The sequence below is a fragment of the Peromyscus californicus genome, unplaced genomic scaffold (assembly GCF_007827085.1).
Source record: "Peromyscus californicus insignis strain IS unplaced genomic scaffold, ASM782708v3 Scaffold_18__1_contigs__length_77618521, whole genome shotgun sequence".
NCBI lineage: Eukaryota > Metazoa > Chordata > Mammalia > Rodentia > Cricetidae > Peromyscus > Peromyscus californicus.
The window spans coordinates 25,306,012-25,325,040 of record NW_026294480.1 but is presented as its reverse complement, the minus strand read 5'-3'; the positions used below and the strand labels follow the sequence as shown (position 1 = coordinate 25,325,040).

At 40.3% G+C, this 19,029-nt stretch overlaps 1 protein-coding gene across 3 annotated transcripts in view; it reads right to left on the bottom strand.

Moving 5' to 3' along the window:
* Positions 1 to 455: 455 nt before the first annotated feature.
* Positions 456 to 19,029, bottom strand: part of Cdh6 (cadherin 6) — a 140,592-nt gene continuing 122,018 nt past the window's right edge. For 2 of the 3 annotated variants that reach the window (XM_052743083.1, XM_052743084.1), the window contains exons 8-12: positions 16,421 to 16,557; positions 13,389 to 13,510; positions 12,195 to 12,312; positions 11,803 to 12,054; positions 456 to 5,326 (exon numbers count right to left, since the gene is read on the bottom strand). In XM_052743083.1, the coding sequence (XP_052599043.1) occupies positions 4,836 to 5,326; positions 11,803 to 12,054; positions 12,195 to 12,312; positions 13,389 to 13,510; positions 16,421 to 16,557 (1,120 nt within the window). In that variant the 3' untranslated portion in view covers positions 456 to 4,835. Of the gene's footprint in view, positions 5,327 to 11,692; positions 12,055 to 12,194; positions 12,313 to 13,388; positions 13,511 to 16,420; positions 16,558 to 19,029 lie in introns of all 3 variants that reach the window. The other variant, XM_052743086.1, reaches the window with a different exon arrangement.

The window sequence follows — 19,029 nt, the reverse complement described above, 5'->3', positions numbered from 1 at the left end:
AAAGCAGTGAAAATAACCTCAAACGAAACAGCACAGTGGGTTTCCTGTGTTCTTCTGAGCAGATCTATTAGACATTCGCTGCTCAAGCATTCCCCGTGAGTGCTGAGTGATTCTACATATGGGTTGTTGTTTTTTAATAAACACTAAACTAATAGATCATAGAAAACTAAAAGGTTACAGAAGGTGCCTCAGATATATTTACATAAATAGCATAGCCTCACAAGAAAGACCAAGCTCTCATTACAGCGGGATGCTTTTTTCTACGACACTGAGTCCATGCCTCATTTGTCAAATAACCTCATTTGGAAGGAAATTTGAGTTTGTGGTTCGTGTTGTTTCTTTTCCCCCCAGTGGAATCAAGCAACTTGTAAAAGATCTTTTGAAATTAATCTAATAACCTGGTGTCTCCTCGGCTAAATGCCTCAGTCCCTTCTGAAATATGGCGGGTAATAGTGTTTGTTTTCCTTTAACGCTTTTGTCTGCCAGCTCTGTTAGGCTAACATTCCCCCCAAATTAAAAAAAACGAGAATTCATCGTAAGTAAGGTATTACAAAACAGGGAGATTAAAGATTGTCTCGGCAATGCTTAAATTAAATCGAGGATGCAGAGACCATAAACTACTGGCTTTGAAAATGAGCTATTTCTTTATTAACTTTAAACAAGTGTGTGAGCCAATGTATTGGCTTTCTAAGAGGGTATTGCTCTTTGCATTGAATATAGTCGGGGTCTGGCATTTTTAGTAGAGAATTATCCCTTTTGAAAATTGTTCCATGAAGACGTCAAAGGAAGATTTAAAACACTGCAACCATGACCGTCTCTGAACTCTGACGAGACCACCATATAATTCCATTCTCTAGAAAACACATGCTTGTCAAGAGCTTAGGCTGCAGCCCATCTTCCTGAAGACTCACACACCAAGTATTAATCTTTCTGCTCTCATCTGATAAAGAAGGTTGGTGTATTGTTAATTTAAATACAGTGAACTCCTTGTACCTTTAGCCCACTTCTACAATATGACAATTCAAAAATGATTTCATCTAGATAAAGTAAAAAGTAAAATAACACTAAATGAGTTGGTTTTTTTTTTTTTGAAATAGAGGATGTCCTTCAAAATGGCAGAGATTTTTAGTTTTTAGTGTATTCTTCCAAAGTAATTATGCTGCTTCAAACCTAGTAACCGGGGGGGGTGAGAGGATTTATTTGGTGGCTGTATTCCCGAGGACAAGGGATTTGTTTGATAAGGACAAGCACCTTATTCAAATATTTAGCTTTCACCCAGGAATCAGCTCTCCTCTTTCTAGTTGTATGTTTCTAATGTGCACAGGTCTACAGAATCTAAGAGTGCTCTGTTGGCATTTCATAAATCAGTTCTCCCCAAGAAAACACCTACTTCAGGATAAAGCATTCTATGTAGACCATCGTGCAGGCACACAGGGCACACAGATTACATAATAGAAACATTAGGAAGTGATTTTGACTTCTCAAAACTTGGATGCGTCTAAGTTCCAGAGTCAGTCTCTTGTATAACACTTTGGGAAGTGGAAACGAGAACTAAGCCACATATTTTTATCCTGAATTAAAATGAAATCACCAGCTTTGTTCCATCTGAAAATAGAGTGATTCTCTAGCCGAACCTCCAGAATGTAAAACCAGGGAAGTTGTATTTACAGTGCTCAGATTTCCTCTCTTAGGGTTTTAGGAGACTGTCCTCGCCTCATCCCCATTTGATTTATTTACTTATTTGAGGACAAATGTTTTCAGATTTCCGGAAGAAAGAGGATATAAAGTGGGGGAGTTTTAACCTCATGCACAATGGCTTAATACTCTTTAAAATCTCAGCTTGTTCTAGGAAGCATTGTAAGAGGTTTAAAGGAAGTTTCTGTTGAAGAGAGGTTAAAAAAAGTTAGACAGGCGTCAGTGCTCTCGAAACGATGTTTTATGCTAACCGATCTGCTTACGTTCAACAAAGCAAATTTTAAAGTTGGACCCCTCCCTCCCCCCTGCCAGCCTCATTGCCTGTGTCTAAGACCAAGACACAAACAATACAAAAATTGAGCTGAAAACTACTTTCCCCCTCCAGACAAAATTTCATGTTATCTTAGGACTTATCACTGAAAGAAATCTGTCCATGGGGATGCTCTTGACCTGGTATTTTAGTGGGAAGAAAAACTAGAGAGAGATGGTATTAGGCTTCTCATTCTTTGCATGATGATTCTTAGAGGAAAGTGTTTATCTGGAGTCAACACCTACAGGTTCGAATAATCCAGTTTCTTGTAGATTTGTATCACCAACAATCTTTGGGATAAGACATTAAACAGTTATTCCAATATTAAGTCATACTCTCCTATTCTTGGGACAATGTGTGGTTTGCAGGGTGGGATAAAAATGCTTTGGCCAATTACATCTCAAATAGCTTAACTTACTTTTAATATATACTTGCACTCAGAGGGAGAGGTCAACTTTATCCCAAAATGTTGGAAATTGCTGTTGTCGACTCTTAGAAATTTAACACCAAATTTCACACCAAAAGCTCAAAAGGGCAACTTTTGATGATACCTTTCTTTTTAAGAACTATGTTTCTTGGTTCAGTTTGTCACATGATGTAAGATACAAGATAGAGTAATTCTAATTTTACAATAGATTGTGCAAGGTGCTGTTCTTGTGCTGTATTACTAATTTTCCTTGGCTATCTTTTTCAGTACTTACCTGTGAATATAATATATACTGACCCATTTCAGTGAAGCCATCTTATAGTATTTGCATTCCTGTGTGTGTGTATGTGTGTGAGTGTGTATGTATGTATGTATGTGTGTGTGTGTGTCAGTGTGCATATGAAGAACTAGAAAAATAAAACCCTAAAAGGTAGAAATAGCCCAAGCATGAAATACTCGTTACTCTTCAGGGCATTTCATCGCAAACAGGAGAACGTTCAGAAAATACAAAGGGCAATATGATTGTAATTTTTTTAAACTGTAATCCAAATTCCACATTTCTCATTTTACAGGTGCCACCTTTACTTCCTGGGCAAAAACTATTTAAAATCCAACTAAACAACAGCATGTTTCTAAATAGAAAATATGTTGATAAAACATTACCCTTAAATGGAAATGATGCTAAGATTATCTCTATAAAATTAACATTAACTGAAAATAAATCCCTATGACTAATAAGAGAAGTCAGCACATTCTTAAGTATATATTATCTATGTATATACAGAGCCTTTTCAAAAAGTTTTCAAATGAGGATGTTTTCATTACAGTACTTTGGAAATTTCTGATGACTGCACGGTGTGAGATCCTAATGAGGAGAGTCATTAGAACGTCCATATGAAATAAATGATTTGAACCTGCCAGAAGGATTAGCTTGGTTCAGTTGGGTCCCCTAGATAATAACTGACTAAGAGAGCCTAATTGCATAATTAGAGCAAGAATAGATTGGATGGATTTCATATTTCTTTTCTGTTTTAGTTGAGACCATTACTTTATCATCAGTTCAGAGACAAAGATGGCAGCTTTGCCACAGCAGCCACCTTAGAAACAGTGGGGAAAGAAGACTACTTTTGGAACTTGACTGTCACTTTAACAAGAGTCTTAAGCATTTTTGCTGAAGGCAATCCCAGCTCTTCTTTTGTGAGCATTTCAGAAACATGGAATGCAGGTTTTCACCAGTTTCTCAGCCATTAATGTATGGGATGTCTCTGAAGGCAAAGGGCAGGGATTAGGTTCAAATGCGGCTGGTCTAACCCTCCCCTTTAACTCTAGGGTAGGATATTTAATCTAACCTTCCTACATCAAGTTAATTATATAAGAAGTATTTGAAGAATATGGATTATTGTACTTTACACCGCTACTGTTGTCAGGTAGAGTAGGATAATAGAGACAACGACTACAGACAGAGTTAACATTTGCCTCAGAAAATTCTCTCAAGAACTTTTACATGATTAGATGTTTTTCTCATTAGTTTACTGATAGTTGGAAGAATTAAGGGATCGGTGATACAGTGGGGGGCACAAAAACTTTGAAATTTACCAAATCTTTCCCTTGTTAACGTTTTTAAGCTATTTCTTTTTTTCCCTTTGGTGCGATGGTGACCTTTCATGTTTCTCATACGCAGCAGATCACGAGTGTCAAGGAATACAGCCTTGCTTTTTGTTACTGTCTGAATGTTACCATTTGATTTGCTTCTAAATAATTATAAAACACAGAGGGATTTGATGTTATGAGTAGTTGTTGGTGCCAGAAATGCCTCTTCCAGCACAGACAGGATGCCCCAGTTGCCACCTTAAATTCTTTGACACACATACACTCTTACAAACCTTTCCGTAGCTAATTATCTCCTTGAGAGTTGATAGACCAAGAACAATTCCCCAATTGTTGCCTCCTTTTGTGTTTTTCTTTTATGCTAAAGCTATATATATATTTTTTTTAATCAGTAAAGTATGATCCCTTCTCCCAGTAGCATGGGAAACGTACAGTTGGAGCATTCAGCTGACTTGAGGCCATGAACAAAAGTAGTGTCCAGGCCAGCAGTAAGGAGCGTGTGGCCAACCTGCCCTAAGAGAACAAGGGAAAAAACGCTGTTCCCTCCTCTCCTCCCCCGCGTGCCTGCTGGGCTAACTTGGTTAACTGTATGAACTAAAAAATAAAAATTTGCCTCTTGGAAGCTCATAAAAGTATACTAGAAAAAAGTCTCTAACATTGGATCCGCACGGACTGCAGCCATTGACTTTTGGAACGGGTACAACAGAGAACCCTTCACGGAATAGTGGATAAATAGAAAGAAATAGCCACTTCACATATTCCAGTGTCATATTGGAAAAAAAAAAAGGCAACGGATTAGGAGTCTTTGTCACTGTCCATCCCTCCGTACATATCCGCTAGCTTTTTGAACCGAGGGCCCCAGTCACTCAAATAGTCATAATCTTGGTCTCCATCTGTGGTCACTGACTCCAGCGAGCTTAGCGAGTCAGCCACAGAGCCAGTGCCTTCGTAGGCATAGGTGGCCAAGGAGTCGTAGGGCGGGGCTGTGGGATCTGTGTCATTTTCCTTTAACCTTTGGTTAATGAAATCTCTGACATCCGTGTTGTCGCGAGCTGTTGGAGTCCGTCGCGGGAGAAAAAGAGCTTCAGGCACAATGTCCCTGCGCGATTTGCTGTCCTCCATGGCTTCGGGGTTTCTCAGGGTTCCGATATCAAAGGCCTGGGTGTCCTCCTCTCCGCCACCTTCGTCGTTGTAGCTGACAATGTTATCTCTGATGTCCTCTTTGGAAATGATCAAAGGCTCTTTCTTTCGCTGTCGCCTCAGAGCTGCGAACAGCACCACTGTCACTGGAAGCAGAACGGAAAACAGAAGGAAAGGAAAGTTAATTTGCCATCCAATTAACATGGGGAAGCAGCACTGCTCCAACCTGCCGCTTTAAAACTACACTTGAAAACGCAAGCTCAATTGTTTTCCGGGCGTTAAGGATGCATTTGTCTCTATCCATTATCAGATAAGGACCCCAGGATGGAGTATTTTAAAGAAGGTTAGACTTTAACCAGATGATAAAATGCCATCATATTTTGTCAGCACTTCCTTATTTTTTTCCCCCTTTGAAAAGGCAAGCTACTTTCAAGGTAGGAAAAGTAATAATAATAATAATAATAATAAAAAAAAATTTTTTTTGAGCCACAGAGAAAGTACTGCGATAAAAGTGCAAATTATGCCAAGCACCTAAAATGCTCCAAAACTGGTTATAAAGAAAGGGCTGGCACCTTTGGGAAGTGTTGAAGGCTTTGCATAACTCCACATTTAAAATAACTATTGCGCTATGCCTTCCTCTTCCCCCTACCCGAGAAGAGTGTAAAATTAGTTTAACATACCAAGCAGAGCTGTGAATGTTTGCATACCTTCCCACATACAAAGAAATAGTAGTACAGATAAAACCCCTGAGAGACCCAGATTCCAAAAGCTACTCTGGGCCCCAAGCTCAACCAATTAAACAGGACCGACAGCAATACACTTCCCATATGATTTGTGTTTGAGTTAAATAAACATTTTTATACGAGATTTCACTTTTAAAGACTTATGTCCCACAAGTTTGTTGGCCAGAACGTCTGTTTTACAGATATATTATTATTTTTTCCTTCTAGCTTAAATTAGAGGCAAAGCAAGAATTGTGTTTAAATGGCTTCTGATCTTTCTTCACAGCTGGCTGGTAGAACAAAGCTGGTTGCCTGTAGAGAGACACATCTACCTACAAATGGACCTATGGGTGGAAAAAATAAAAACATAGCAACAGCTTACAGAGGAAACAGCCATCCAGCACAGAAAACACATTACCAGCCCATGTTTGTCCAGCGGTATTTACTATAGGAAGCACCAGCAATGTCTACCATTTCACCCATTACACGGTCCAGTTTTTGTAAGCCATGAAAATTGAATTCTTGCAATAAGATTGAGGAGGCAAGTGCATCTTCCTCCTAATGAATAGATTTGCACGCTCATGGATCTATATGTTATCCTTTCAGACATTAATAGTATTAATACTTGGCTTTCTAGAGAGAGATTTCTATGTACCAATTACTGTGCTAAGTGCGTTTCATACTCAATCCCACTTAATCATCACAATAATCCTATGAAGTAGGAACCATAGTGAAAACCCCAGTTTACCAAAGAAGTTGAAGCCTAGAGATGCCACATGCGGCAGACATTCAAATCCAGGTCCATCAGACTCAAAAGGTTGCCCTCTTACCTGCCATGCTGGGAGCACACTGGGATGACTGTCTCTTTCCTAAGGAAATACAATTTTGCCATTCTCAAGTATGTGGCTGTATAACTGTCCACCCTCTCTGTTCTCAATGTCTCCAACTGTCTCATCCACCCAGCGTATCCATTCATTCTTTCAATCATTAATCATATGGTGCCTGCTTTGTGCCAGGTACAGTTCTAGGCACCACCAGTATAACATGGGGCTGGAAAGCCCTGCCTCAGAGCATAAGCAGATGTATGGGGACTGTTGGATGGAGACAGAACATAAACAACACGTTGAATGAGTCAGGAAATTAGTAGAGGATGTTAAGGGCAATGCAAAACAAGAAAAAGCAGAGGAGGCCAAGAAGGATGGGCAGGGTTTCCTCTGTTGGTTCCATGGGCTGTGCACTTCTGCATCATTTCAGGAAAGATTGGGAGTTATCCAAGGTGCTCTCTGGCAAAGGGGAAGGAGCTACAGGAAAGGCCCCCAGGGAGGTCTGTGCCTGTAGTATTTGAGGAAAAGACAAGAGTCTTAGTAGCTGGGCCAGAAGGAACCAAGAAGAGGAGTAGGGAAGAGCTGTGTCCCCAGGCACCTTGGTGGCTTTGGGATGCTTTCATCTCCACCTTGAGGGGTTGGGGTTGGGGACCTTTAGGGTTTAGGGCTAATCTTTTATGCTGCTTTCCAGTGTGAAGTGGCATGGATTTGCAAAACAGGGATGTAAGGAAGGGTAACATTAGGGATTAGAGGGTAAACCCCGGCCATCTGCCTTTAAAGAATTCAACTTTAATGCAAACGAATTCTTTCGGTCATTAAAGGTGAGACAGCAAACAGTTGTCACCCCCTAATTCTCCAGATTCAAGTGCTCAGATTTTTTAATTTCAGTCCTGCTGTCACTGGTCACCTGGAATTGGAGCCTCTTACAAGTGAGAAGCAAGAGGGTATAATCAAAAGTCCTAGGTACTCAGAGCTCATTCACGGTTTATTTCCCCGCCAATCACTACCTATGTCTTTTATCAGCCCAATGTACATTTGATGTCTTGATGGGAGATCTTGATGAAAACTGACTTTTATAAATGGGGACTGGGCTGGGGCAGAAGCATGTAGAAGGGTTAAGTTTATCTGTGAAGTGGCTTTGTGGGGACTAGTCTCTTCTTTCCCCATTCTCCTGTGGCCAGAGGACAGCAGCAAGATTTTAGTGGGGGAATAGGGAGGAGAGGATGTGGTCAAATTCATGGTCCAATCCCATTATAGAACTAGCAGATCTAACAATTTGACCCCTCAAAGCCCATTTTTCTCTCTGTAAAAGGGAAGCAATAACACAATGCCAGGTGCTGTCATGAGGAAGAAGTTAAATGTGAAAAAATTTCAAAACTCTAAATTTCTATATGGATTAGATGTAGTTGTTGTTGGGATGCTTAAAACATTTAATTTTTTTTTTTTTTTTTTTTTTTTTTTTTTTGGTTTTTCGAGACAGGGTTTCTCTGTGTAGCTTTGCGCCTTTCCTGGAACTCACTTGGTAGCCCAGGCTGGCCTCGAACTCACAGAGATCCGCCTGGCTCTGCCTCCCGAGTGCTGGGATTAAAGGCGTGCGCCACCACCGCCCGGCAAAACATTTAATTTAATATTTACACATGTATATAATATGTTAGATCAGATCTACCCCAAACTCCTCCCTTCCTGTTCCTTCCCTATACACCCTCAAACTTTTCTTTGAATGCTTTTAGTGTTTTCTTTTAGTAAAATACTACATGCCTTGGGATTCATCCAGAGACTTCTGTATAGTGGGCAAGTGCCCTATCCCCAAGCTACACCCCTAGGCTGGCCTCACTTTTATACCAGATTTCCTCAGGTATCAGTATGGCTTCCTTTCTCTGGCAACCTCTCAGGTTTGCCTCTAATCTCTCCAGGGATCCCAGGTTAAGTTTGATGTCTCTTTCAGCCTGGACTTTGCATTGCATTCCAGAAGCTCACAGAGAAACTCGGGATTGGTATGGGAGCACCGCACCAGTCTGGAATGAAAGACCTGGGCATAGAACTGAGCTCTACCGCCGGTTACGTGTGTGACTTGGCCACATGTCTTACTTCGTCTCCTGCTGCCTCAGCTTTCATATTGAAGATGCAGATCAATACACCCCAGGTAGTTCCAAGGAGCAAGAAAAGCATTTGTGAAGCACCTTGCCCAGCATCTAGTCTATGAAGTGAACCCAGTTAAGCCAATACTCATTTTTTCTTAAAAAAAGTTATGTACAGAATTCCCAAAACACTAGACAAGGTGTGGGAAGCACTGAAGCCAATTAAGAATAATGAAGAGACAGTGAATTTATTGCTGGAAAAAAAATGAAAGGGGAAGATAAAGTAAGTTAGTTAGAAGGAAGAAAGCAGAGAAGAGAACATGGATTGATGCCCGAAGGTCTCTAAGTCACATGCTACAGAGGTACTTGCATATCCATGATTATTGCTGCTCTATACACAATTTCCAGGAAATGCAGCCAGCCTAGATGTCCAAATAGATGAGTAAAGAAAACGTGATACATATACACAATGGGGTTTTATGCAGCCGCAAACCAAAATGAAATCATGACATTTGCGGGAAAATTGATGGCACTGGAAATCATTATGTTATGTGAAATAAGTCAAACTCAGAATGACTCCTCTACTTTCTTCTATAGAGAGAACCTAGATTAACATTATATGTGTGCACATATCCATGTGTATGTATTGTGTGTGTGTGTGTGTGTGTGTGTGTGTGTGTGTGTGTGTGTATGTGTGTGTTTAGCTGCATGTAGGAATGTCGGTTACAGAAGTAGAAAGGGTCTAATGAGAAGAGAGGAGGTGGGTGATTGAATATATGGAAGAAAAAGGATGGAACCAGCTGGGGAAAGGGTGTGGTAGCAGGGAAGGGAGAGAATTAGAACCAAGTACGAAGACACAAGTGTATGAAGAGATCATGATGAAACACATTGCTTTGTATAACTTTAAAAAACAATTAAAAATGTAAAAAAGCAGGACAGCTGACTAGAGAGAGGAAGGAGAAGGGTTACCAGATGATAACTGCCTCTCCTTCCACGGGCATAGCTCCCCCCACCCCCAGTTCATCTGGACAACTCCATTTTGATCAAGAACAATGACCAAGTCCTCCAGGTGTTACAGCTGCACAGCATTATGGGTGCCGATATGTCTTCGTACACTGTCATGGTGATATACTTTCTGATCTCAAAGTACTTTGCTCAAATCTTGCTTGAGAAGAGGATCATGGCTTTGCAGTTGAGTTCCCCATCTTCTCTTGTAAATGACAGCATTGCTCAGTAATGAGAAAGGTCTTTCTTGTAGAAATGCAGGCCCTTTTCTATGCTTCTCTGTTGTTATTCAGGCTTCATTATTAGAAGAGGTTTTCCTCCTGTGCAGTCTAGGTTAATGCTTTCTTGCTTGCTTTTTAGAGAGGGTCTCATGTGTCTCAGGCTGGCATGAACTTACCAGTTAGCCTAAGATGATCTTGAACTTCTGATCTTTATTTTTCCACCTTTCGAGTTCTGTGCTTACAAGCATATGCCAAACTTTGAGTCTTTTTAGTTGTGTAGGCAGGATTGGAAATACAAATATCTTTATTTTTAGGAGTTTTATTGTGTTTGATGTCCATGGGTATTTTGTCTCCATGGATGTCTGTGTACCCACATGTATGCCTGGTGCCCTTGGAAGCCAGAAGAGGGTGTCAGATCCCTTGGAACTGGAGTCAAAGATGGTTGTGAGATCTGGCATGTGGGTACTGGGAATATAACTTGGGTCCTCTGGAAGAACAGCCCCTCTCCAGCCTCTTGTTTTCATTTGTGGAAGGGCTACATTAGCTGATATTTGATTTTTTTTTTTTTACTTGAGTAATAGTTAAAGGCTTGTTAAGCTTTCAAACTCAGGTTTTCGGCTTAATTAGTTGGTTGGCAGGAAAAAAAAAAAACACCGTTTGTATCATTGCTAGACCTTGTGCTGGTTTCTGTTTCTTTGAGAAAACTCCTGGGAGAAACAACTTAATTGGGGAAAGATATATCTTGGCTCATGGGTTCAGAGGATTCAGTCCATGGTCACTGGGAGCTACTGCTTTGGGACTGTGATGAGGCAAAGTGTCACGATGGCAGGAACATGTGGTAGAACAAGGCAGCTCAACTCATGGTAGCCAAAAGACAGAATGAGAGGAAGGGTCCAGGGACAAGATATATCCTTCAAAGGTGACATAATTCCTTCCACTGGGGCCCAGACCTAGCAGCCCATTCAACAATGAACCCATCAGTGCTTTGGTCATTTGATGAAGTTAGCCATTCTTGATCCAATTCCCTTTCAGATTCAGCACCAACTGCGGACAACACCTCCAACACATGCGCAGTTGGGGGGAAGACGCCATATCCAAGCCATCACAGGTCTTGTGTTTCACCTTTATTACATTCATTTCTTTGGGATCCAGATTCACTTCCTAATGTTAGGAGTTATTTATGAACAGTCCGAAAATTATAGACATTATATATGTGGTAACCAGAAAGCAGCATTAAGCAGGTAGTTATTCCATTGTGTAGCTCAAAGTAAGTTTGTTTCATTAAAGAGATTGCCACACTTTTATCTTTTTTTCCCCTGGGTGAGAGAGAGAAAGTCACTATCATCGTTTTCCAGTTTTCTGTTGATCTCAAATGTTGCCTTTATCAGACACTCCATGCTGCATGACTTGTACTCTTCAAAATATACCAGTGTTTGCCAAGTTAATTATCAGACCACACACAGAAGAAACAGGGCATATATATATATAGTGGTTTCTAATCCCCCCTGAGATGCATTTCAGTATGATAGACATATATTCTTTTGGTAAAATGGTATCCTGGGCAAGCAAAGACATGGGCACATATTACATCTGTTCATTCTCCAAAGCAAAAATGAGTTCATGTTTGAACAACACAGATTCTCAGCATATAACTCTACTCACCTAGATCAGGCTGTATGCCTTAATGGGGGAGGCGGAAAAATCTAGAGTGTCACAGTAACAGTGTGTGCCCCTCACCAAGGGGAGATAGGATGCAGGGAGAAGCAGTTTACCTAGTAGGATCACGATGCACAGAAGGATGGCCACCAGAGCCCCTGTGCTCAGCCCCGTGGGGTGGATGAGGGCCTCGGCGTGGCAGGACTGCATGTTCCCATGGTGGTCACATGCACAGACTCGGACAGTCACTGTCCCAGTGCTGCTTTGGACTGGGTAGTCGTTGTCTGAAATGACCACAGGCAGGAGATAGGTGCTCATCTCGTGTCTGTTATAGCCATTTTTCCGAGTTAGGATTCCTGCGGTGTTGTCTGGAAGCAGAAAGCGAAGTGGTGAATGTATTTGGGTACTATGTCACGCACTGGATAGGTTGCAACAGAAATCAATAGGTACGGATGCAGGTCTCATCCCATAGGGGTGTGGAGAAAGGGGAGGCAGGAAGCTCACTTACCTTTGTTGTCTTGTACAGTAAAGTTTGAGCCACTGGCTGCTTCCGGGGCCAAAGAGAATGAGAACTGGTGTCCACTATAAGGGTCATCCTTGTCAACAGCACGTAGGGTCTGAATCAGCTGAAATAGAAACCAGAAGGTTGCCAAAAAGGTTTTAAGGCCCAAAAGTGTTTCTGACGGTTTTTCAAGAAATTACTAATTTTATAGTCCATAACTTAATTAAAATGATAGCTCTTAAAAATCCATCAGTGCGTTCTATTCAAAGAACTGATGTTTTAGAAACCCATGGGGCCAGGGCTACTTCTTTGCTGTGGGTTCTACTCTGAAAACGATGTGGTATTCACCCTGACCTCACTCCACTGTATACCAGAAGCCCCCTCCTAAGTTGTGACAACCTGAATAGTCTCCAGACATTTGCCAGATATCCCTAGGAAGCAAAAAATCCCCCTGCTTGAGAAGTTCTGCTGATGAGTAATCCAAAACTATAAATGGTCTCAATGATTGTCTCATTGACAGCATTGCCACTTAACAAAATGGAAGCACTCTGGACAGCCTGTGTGAAAACACTGTCTTCTCATGCTCATAGCTTAGCAACTTGGGGGAGAAAAAAAAACTAAAACAGAAAATTAAAGTAAAAAATGCAGTAACTTCAGCTTCCCACTTTTCCCTGTACTTTCATAGGGCACTTCTGTTTTGACAAAGTGTAGCCTAATTTCTCCGTCACAGACTGCAAAGACCTATTTCAGGTGGGTGACAAATGGGTGAAGCAGGGAGACATTCATGAATTTGCATCACTTTACAGATGGGCAATGTAAATAAGTAAAACTGTGAATTATAGGCAATTGGATAATATGTTCTAGTTATTATTTTCAAGTACATATGCAAATTAAGCTATCTGTTCACCAATAAAGATTTTATTCCAGCAAGACTGTGACTAATCTATTTTAATGAAAACTTTAAACTGATTTGGAATCCACATCAGTCTTGGAGACTGATGAACTTCCAGTTCTTAAAAACTATTTGTTCTCTTATGCAAGTTAAACATTCGTCTTGGTTATTATTTATGGTATTAATCTCCTTGGCATCCACTTCATAGATAATTCAAGACAAGCCCTCCGCTGTGTGTATCATCTCAATTATTAGATCTAAATTAATCTGCCTTCCAATCTGAAGGTGCTTTTTAAAATACAACTTACCTGGTCTGCCTTTGCTTTCTCACAGACAAAGGTTTCATAGAACTCAGCAAATTCTGGGGCATTGTCATTGACGTCAAGAACTTTAATGTATAGAGGCACTCGGCTGCTTTGCTTTGGATTATCTGATGCATATCAGAAAGAAAGAAATAGGCATTATATGTTGATCATCATTTCCCCTTAGACAAGAGTCACGCACTCTTTCATTCTATTCTTCCCCGCTAATCCCCTGGATAGTTGGAGGAGAGGCTTCTGATACGAGGGTCAGGAGTTGATAACTCACGTTTTCTTTCTCTCATCCACTTAACCCAAATGTCTATTTGAATGTTCACTTAATATAACCTTACTGGACATCTGACACCTAATATGAGCTGGGACAGATAAGGAACTTAATAAAGATAGTGAATTTTAGGTATTTATTCTAATGTGGAAATAAGCACACTAAACATACGAACGTACAAAGCACCAGATGGCAAAATTAAGCAGAGAAAAGGGATCGAGAGAGATGGAGCTGTTCTGTTGAATGGGATAACCAGGCATGCCTTCTCAGAGGGGCCATTTGTTCAGATGTGACTGAAAAGGAGTACGCCATGTGAAAATTTCTGGGTTCCTAGGGAAATGAAAGAGCAAGCAGAAAGGCTTTGGAGTAAGAGCGAGATGACTTTATTTATATAAGCTCTCAGATTTTGAGCTGTTGAAGGTGGCTAACAAGTTCTGACAATAGTATCCGTACGATCTCTAGCATCTATTTTTTTTCTCGTACTGTCTTTCCAAAGTGAAAGTGGCTACACATAAATTGTGGTAAGTCTCAATCACCCATAGCTTCAAATATATTAGAGAAACATTAAATCCCACAACCAGAAAACCATAGGCATAAACCTAAAATAATACATAAAATGACCCCTTTAGTAAAAAGCTAAATTTCATGATGTTTTGAAAAATGGTCTTTTTTTGTTTGTTTGTTTTTTTTTTTTTTTTTTTTTTTGAGACAGGGTTTGTCTGTGTAGCTTTGTGCCCTTCCTGGAACTTGCTTTGTAGACCAGGCTGGCCTCAAACTCACAGAGATCTGTCTGGCTCTACCTCCCGAGTGCTGGGATTAAAGGCGTGTGCCACCACTGCCCGGCGAAAAATGGTCTTTTTCCAGTGGACAATCATTCTGTAATTTTAAAGCTTTAAGAGTTTACTGTTGCTAGCATCCACGCCAGTCCCTTGGCATAAATTCTGGAAACCAAATTCCTCTCTAGCGAGTGTCTAATGAGGTGTTCTGATCACTATCAACACTTGCTCACACTGGCTGTTTGCTATTCCATGCACTCTCCTTCAGCGACGTCACATCTCATGAGTTATGTTGACAAAAGGGAACTGTAATAAACCATTTGATATGGGATCTTTCACAGCAGACATCCAACTGAGATAAATAAACGTGTTTAGAACTTCAGAAATTAAAAACAAAAAGGGCTATACTTCAGAAGCCTATTTTGAACACTAAAATATTACTTTAAAGAGTATCCTCTTTTATGTTCTCCTTCTAATGCTCGTTGCTCATAGTTCACATTTATTTCCACTGAGTGAAACAATTTCATGGGTTTTTTTTGGCACAATTTTCCTTTGGATTTTATGAGGAGTGACATAAAACAATCTAAACATTTTATTGATTATTTGGTGCTTTATATTGCTCAATTTGATAGACTATAGGAAAGTAATGATTTGTAGCTCTTAATTTGATAAAGATTTTGAAATAAAAATTCTACAAAAGGTTAGAATGAATATCAAAGAGGTGTTGACCAAGGCCTGCATTTTTAAAGAAATTATTTTATTTATTCCCAGTGTATTTTAATCGCATTCTGTTCCCCAACTACTCCTAGATTCTCTTCCTTACCCACTCAACTTCATGCTCTTTCTTTCCCTTAAAAATGAGAGAACCGAGTGAAGAAAAGAAGGAACTAGGTTGTCAGCCATCCATTATATGTGACCTGCTTTGTCAGTTTTCAAAACTTACTGTTCTAGTAGGCAGTTAACTCTACTCATGTCCACAGACAGATTATTAGTCAACTCAGCAGGCTCACAATGGGTACATTTAGTCATATCAAAAAAAAAGTGTGTGTGTGTGTGTGTGTGTGTGTGTGTGTGTGTGTGTGTGTGTGTGTGTGTGTATGAATGAAACTAATAGCATCATTGTTATGGAGCAACCAACCACTTTCTGATTGAAGATGCGACTCCATTTACCTTTCTTAGGATACTCAATAGGCTGTTCTGGTTTAGCCACTTTGTTTTCTGTATTTTGATATGACTAAATGTACCCAATGCCTACATTTGAAGACAGATGACTCTACTTATTCCCTTGCTTCCTATTTGAAAGTCCATTTTTTCAGCTGTTTTTGTGATTTTTCTAACTTATAACCTTTGGGAAATCATATCTACTTTGTGCTTATTCTATTTCACTTGAAAGATATATTCTTTTTTTTTTTGAAAAGTGTGTGTGTGTGTGTGTGTGTGTGTGTGTGTGTGTGTGTGTGTGTGTGTGTGTATGTGTGTATAGGCCCCAAATTTATGTTGGGTGTCTTCCTCCATTGCAACCACCTTACTGATTGAGGCAGGTTCTCTTGCTGAATGCTTTCCTAGTCTAGATATCCAACTTGCCCTGGAGATCCCCTGTCTCTGCCTCCTGAATGCTGGGATTACAGCCAGCTGCCATATCCACCCAGCCTTTATGTGGACCTTGGGGATCCAAACTCCACTCCTCACACTTGCCTAGCAAGCTCTCTTCCTGCTGGGTTATCTCCCCATCCCAGAGAGATGGGTTCTTATTTTATTATTTCCAAATTGCAGAACTTTCACAGTTTCTTCTCCAGTTAAGATGAACCAACACACATTTAGAAGAAACACCGTTGCAGATCTCTCCCCAGGGCTCTTTCCCTCAACCTGTATAGAGCAGGGTTATCAATATGAGGTGAATAGCTTTGGCCGTGCTTGAACAAGCCCTCACCGGGACCTCATTCCATCAGTGGGGACAGCACTGGTAAGGTTGGACTTACTGATCTCTGTTGCTATCACTGTGATGTTGTGCCACAGCAGTGTTTCCCGGTCGAGAAGTTTCGATGTAAAAATTGAACCATTTCCAGAATCAATGTTGAATATCCTGTCCATATCTGTGTGTCTATCCACAGAATACCTGAAAACAGAGAAGACTTTAGAGAGACTTTCCTTGATTTTCCCTTTTCATAAAGCCGTTCCAAGAATAGCCCATCTGTTAATTCTCTCTACTTGTAGGGCTTTTAAGCATCATCTGTAACTGTACCGTTAAGGAAAATATTTTGAGAAATTACATATTTACAATTAGGTTGAGTAGTACACTCTCTAAGCAAGTTGTGCGATTTTGGAAATCACAGCTAATTTCTTTTATATATATATATATATGCAATTAGACCAAGTTTATTTAATATGTAATTTAGAGCAAGTTTATATAATAACTGTTCAATTTCTTTGACTTGTGTGTGTGTGTGTGTGTGCTCACACCTGTACGTGTGTATGTGCTCACACCTGTATATGTGTGCATGTGCATGCAGACATCAGAGGCTGATGTTGGGAGCTTTCTCACTGGCTCTCCCTCTCATTCACTGAGACACGGCCTCTCACTTGAGCCCAGAGACTGCTGATATGGCTGTTCTGGCTAGCCAGCTTGCTGCAGGGATTCCCAGGTTTGGCTTTCAGAGTTCTGGAATTCTAGTCAGGCTGCCATGTCCACCTGCCCTTTATGTAGGCCCTGGAGGTCTACTCCAGTCCTACTGTTCATGGATCATCTCATGCACCATTTCCCCAGCATATATCCTATTTTTTTTTAAAAAAAAGATTTATTTATTTATTTATTTTACACCCCATCACAGTTTCCCCTTCCTCCTCTCCTCCCAGCACTCCCCTCACCTCCTCTCTGCCTTCCTTCCTCCACTTTCTTGCCATTTCTATTTAGAAAAGGATAGGCCCCCATGGATATCAACAAAACATGGCATATCAAGTTGCAGTAAGACTAAGCACCTCCCCTTGTATATTAAGGCTTGGCAAGGCAACCCAGTATGAATAATAGGGTCCCAAAAGCCAGGAAGAGAGTCAGAGATGGCCCCTGCTTCCACTGTTAGGAGTCCTATAAGAAGACCATGCTACACAACTGTCACATATATGCAGAGGGCCTAGGTCAGTCCCATGTAGGCTCCCCAGTTGTTGGTCCAGTCTCTGTGAGCCCAGGTTAGTTGATTCTGTGGGTTTTCTTGTGATGTCCTTGACCCCTCTGGTTCCTACAATCCTCCTTCCCTCTCTCCTCAGCAGGATTCCCCAAGCTCAGCCTAATGTTTGACTGTGAATCTCTGCATTTCTTTCCATATATCCTATTTTTAAATTAAACTTTTTTCAGATCTTCAGAATGCTAATATATTGGTTATATAGGGAATTGGCTACTTTCCTATTATCCATTTTATTTTAAAAATCATTCTGTTTTCAGAAACAAAAGGTACCTAGTGTGGGTGAAGATGGTAAGGTAGGCAAGGGTTGTAGGAGATAGGATTAGGGTGGAATGCACTCTAAGCAGAGGATGGGTTGGCCACAGGAAAGAACTGGGGGTCTATTCTAAACGCCATGTAAATCTATCCATGTGGTCCATACAGGGCAGCATCATAATCTGAATTGTGTTGAATAAACATGACTAGTTGAATTGAGAATGGCTGGACACTACTGTCACAAGATGTTGGAACAAGAGTGAACACAAGGCTGGAGGAAGATTTGAGGCCCTGTTTTTGACACATAGAGGGCCTGAGGAACATCCTGTGGAAAGGTCCAGGCTAAAACTTGAGACAGAGAACCACAGACAACCTGGAGCAACTGTGGGGAAGGACATCAGGGGAGGCAGGGCTCAGTGTCACTTATGTGCCCCAGAGCAACAAGGACAGGAATGATGCTAGGACCAAGTGAGGACTAGAGATCCATTTATGGAGAGCTTCTGGAAATTCGAAGGGCATCCGGAATTCTATCTTAAAAACCGAAGATTAATAGCACCTTTAACCCTAACACTCACAGCAGACTAGGGAGTTGGAGAAATGATATCTTTCAAAATTAAATTTGTTACTAGCTTTCAACCTACTTTTAAGTTTATTTGATTTTGTAATTGATTTTTAGGATGGCCATGTAAAGAGAACAAGTATGTATGTGTGTTTACAAATGAAGGGGCAACAAGAGAAAAATTTGAGGAGAACTGATATGTTAAGGTTTGTTCTGAAAAATATAGCTCCCCATTTCTACGGCATTTTCAAAACTTATGTCATTGAAGGAGGTTTAAAAATATTGGCTTAAAATTCACTTAGTAGAAATACAATTTAAGTAAATCATCTAACTATCTGACATATTTAGAGTTATGAATGCTCTAAGAAAAGATATAAGTAGTTTGCAATAATGTACAATGCTCAAAATTCTATTTCAATGAATTGTTTTTATTTAAAATAGGTAAGTAACAAGATACAGCAAACAATATATTTTTATATTGATATTTGTCAGTTAGCAGTTGTCTAGATGAAATAGGCATTTGTTTATTGCTTGCTATTCAAACTTATTTCAGAAGAAATTAATCAAGTTCACAATGGCCATTATGCCATTGGGTCTT